General features: G+C 61.5%; 1 protein-coding gene across 1 annotated transcript in view; it reads left to right on the top strand.

Annotated features, from left to right (window-relative positions):
- The window catches only part of ITGA3 (integrin, alpha 3 (antigen CD49C, alpha 3 subunit of VLA-3 receptor)), a gene marked incomplete at both ends in the record, with an annotated part of 7444 nt that overhangs the window by 986 nt on the left and 5514 nt on the right, over window positions 1-944 (top strand). The window contains 2 exon segments of the mRNA XM_010013962.1: window positions 303-386; window positions 653-860. Coding sequence (XP_010012264.1) covers window positions 303-386; window positions 653-860 — 292 coding nt within the window.

Genomic DNA, 944 nt, shown 5'->3' on the forward strand with positions numbered 1-944 from the left:
CCTCCTGCATGCAAGAGCATGGTCTGCGTGTGCATGCACTTTGAACACACATGTATGTTCAGGCCAACGTGTGTTTGTGTGCCCATGTGCACGGTGAGCATGGAGCCTGAGCCTGCCCTACGCATGTCACGTGTGCGCACCTCACCGTGTGCTTATCTACACATCCATGCAAACCCTCTGCACATGTGTATGGCCATGTATGCATTCACACACACTGTCCGTGTGCAAGGGGAGTGGGTGCTGAGCTAGGGTCAAGGGGCAGCCCCCCGCTGTGGGGTTAACCCCCCCTTCTGCTGTTGCAGGTACCAACTACATGCTGCAGCGGGAGATGTGGGACCTGCATGACTTCTCCTACCCCAACAAGAAGAACGGCAACACCTACATAGGTGGGGACAGTGGTGCAGGGGGCTTCCCCCTCGGGGGGATTTGGGATGAGGAGGAGGTTTAGGGGATGTGGATTTAGGGGTAGTCTTGGGGGTGGGTGGTCAAGGGCTGTGGAGTGCAGGGAGGCTTGGAGACCCCTGGGGCTGGCATGAGCAGGGGCACAGCAGGGACACTGTGGCAGTCAAGGGGGTAGAGGGTGTTGTGGTGGGGAACATGGGGTGCAGGGCTGTCGGGGGGTCCCCATCTCACGGGCAGGGTTTGGTGGCAGGGTACACAGCAGAGGTGGGCAGCGCAGTGCTGCAGCAGGACGCGGTGACGGTGGTGACGGGTGCTCCCCGGTACAAGCACATGGGCGCTGTATACCTGCTGAGCCGCAGCCCTCAGCAGACGCTGCAGAGGAGCCTTCTGCTCCCCGGGCACCAGGTCGGCTCCTACTTCGGCAGTGCCGTGACCCTGGCAGACCTCAACAATGACAGGTGAGGGCAGGGGGCCAGGACACCCCAGCTCCAGGGGAAAGGGGGAGAGGTCTCGTCTGGGGCATCCTGTGGCTCAAAGTGGGG

Source organism: Nestor notabilis, unplaced genomic scaffold, assembly GCF_000696875.1.
Source record: "Nestor notabilis isolate BGI_N333 unplaced genomic scaffold, ASM69687v1 scaffold23874, whole genome shotgun sequence".
Taxonomy (NCBI): Eukaryota; Metazoa; Chordata; class Aves; order Psittaciformes; family Psittacidae; genus Nestor; species Nestor notabilis.